The sequence below is a fragment of the Orussus abietinus genome, unplaced genomic scaffold (genome assembly GCF_000612105.2).
Source record: "Orussus abietinus isolate OABI.00-Male unplaced genomic scaffold, Oabi_2.0 scaffold1379, whole genome shotgun sequence".
Lineage (NCBI taxonomy): Eukaryota > Metazoa > Arthropoda > Insecta > Hymenoptera > Orussidae > Orussus > Orussus abietinus.
This window is the reverse complement of record NW_019395525.1, coordinates 3,597-5,739: the sequence shown is the minus strand read 5'-3', so window position 1 is coordinate 5,739 and position 2,143 is coordinate 3,597. Positions and strand designations below refer to the sequence as shown.

Genomic DNA, 2,143 nt, shown 5'->3' with positions numbered 1-2,143 from the left:
GCACTGTGGGTTGTAATTGCGCACGGAATCCAGCGCGTCCAGTCGCGGAGATTAAAAGTCAGAAGGACCTCTGCAGGCCCAACATTCTTTTGGATTCCGTTCCTACCGTGGCTCTGAAGCACATAATCGGATTGCACATATTGGACTTGTCCCATAACAGATTGATAACCCTAGAAGCCGACTCCTTCAATGTAAATTCCATTGTTATAGAATTATATAACATGCAGATTAGTTATCCATTTTCTGATGGGTCAGATATATGCCTGAAATATATACATAATATTCTGCCATTAATGAAACGTAAATGTTTTTCACGGGTTGTCGAATTTAGTTGATTTGGATCTTTGTGATAATCTACTCTCGCAATTGTCGCCGCACGCATTTTCGGCAGTTCTGGCATTGCGGTCTCTGAAGATGAAAGAAACCAATTGAGCTTATCGGCACTTTCAGCCCTCAGAGTTTCGAAGAATCTCGAAGAACTTGACCTCTCCAATAATATGCTTCTGGGTCAAATAGGAGCGAATCTTCTCCCTCGGATGCCCAGATTGCGATTTCTTAACGTCTCTGAAAATGAATTAGTAAACGTTCAACAAGGAGCATTAATTGTACTTCCGACTTGACTTCGCTAAGTCTCAGTCACAACCAGATAGGACTTACCGAAATTTCTCTGCATCCATTTGATTACATTCCTCCGGAATCGTGACTATTACTTTTGGAAGTTAGAAATCCAATCGTCGATGTACCTTCGTGTCCATAATATGTGAAACGCGTTTAATAAATATTAATGGAAATCCATTTCTATATCAACGTTCTGGATGACTATTTCTTCAAGTACTTATCAACTTTGACTCGTCTAGAGTTGGCGAATAATCGCATAGTCGCGGTATCGAGTGCATCGCTGGCACATTTGGACAAATTGACGACCCTGAACCTGCCCCATAATATTCTAAGGTCTTTAACCGCGGACCTGGTGGTGCCATTACAGAGTCTGCAAGATCTGCTGCTGGACGACAACGACATCACGATGGTGTCCAGCGACGTTCCCAATTCCAAGCTCCATTTGAAGCGCTTATCTCTTTCCGACAATCCTTTAAACTGTGACTGTACCTTGTTAGGGTTTGCCAATTGGATAAGCAACTCCACCCTGGACGAGGAGGCAAGGCTTCGGCAGTTTGCGCGACTCCTCCTGCTCTGGAAAACGGAATCCTAACTCAGGTTTCACCTGGGAGTCTGCTTCGTGGGGAACCTACTCCACCGATCATGACCAGGGTTCCTCTGGCTGGGGCCCAATTGACCTTAAAAGAATTCCGCTGTGATAGAAACACCGGAGTTAATTTACTCTGGCATGTGGAGCCTTGTGCAGAAAGATACACTTGTGATATTTAAAGAGTTTATGAGACCGTTGGCGACAGCGAGGTCCAGACCAAGTCGAGTCCATTTCATTGCGACTCCAGGCCCATGAGGGATCCCTGTTCGCTGCCTGTATCCATTGGTCCTTCGTCCCTTCGACTGCAGCCTGGACATAAGTACAAGTAATCATCGACACGAATGTCAGATGTAATCGTCACTCTTAAATATCACTGAGCGCATTTCATAAGTTTTGGAAACTCATTAGTCAACTCGCTATTGAGTTTGTCTAGTAAACAAGTTCATTCAGATTTACATATTCGAAGACATGCAAATCTGTCAATTAAGTTATTCCGGAACGGTTAACGTCGTGGCTGAAAATGATTTAGATTTCGAAGAACTGTACTTTTTATTGTAAGAATATTTTCGTTCGACTTAATTTCTTTCTAAATGATTACGTGACGATACGATGACATTTTTCCTCCAATTATCAGAATGTTCTTTTGAAAATTATTGCATATTTCTTCCGTGATTTCGTTACATCGTTTTCGTTTTAGGTATCCTATTATTTAAAAATGCTGTTTTCGTTAATTAAAAAGACTCAATAGGCTAACATTGTGAGACCCGTAAGAGAGCAAGGGAGAACGCCGTTGGGAGACATAAGACCCGCGAGAGAGCAAGGGAGAACGACGTTCCGGAAGGAACGTGGCCGTAGGCCGGGGCTGAAAGAGAATCTTCTTCGCTGGCGTGAAAACATTGACAATAATCCGCTTATCGGGAAACCGACATTGAAATC

General features: G+C 43.0%; 1 protein-coding gene across 1 annotated transcript; it reads left to right on the top strand.

Annotated features, from left to right (window-relative positions):
* Window positions 1-42: 42 nt before the first annotated feature.
* LOC105700167 (protein slit-like) lies at window positions 43-1,536 on the top strand (the record flags this gene model as incomplete). The annotated part of the gene is given in 6 exon segments (XM_023433774.1): window positions 43-189; window positions 314-418; window positions 421-609; window positions 612-650; window positions 807-1,154; window positions 1,157-1,536. Coding segments are annotated over 6 exon segments (1,208 nt in total), but the record flags the coding sequence as incomplete, so codon positions are not given.
* Window positions 1,537-2,143: the final 607 nt, after the last annotated feature.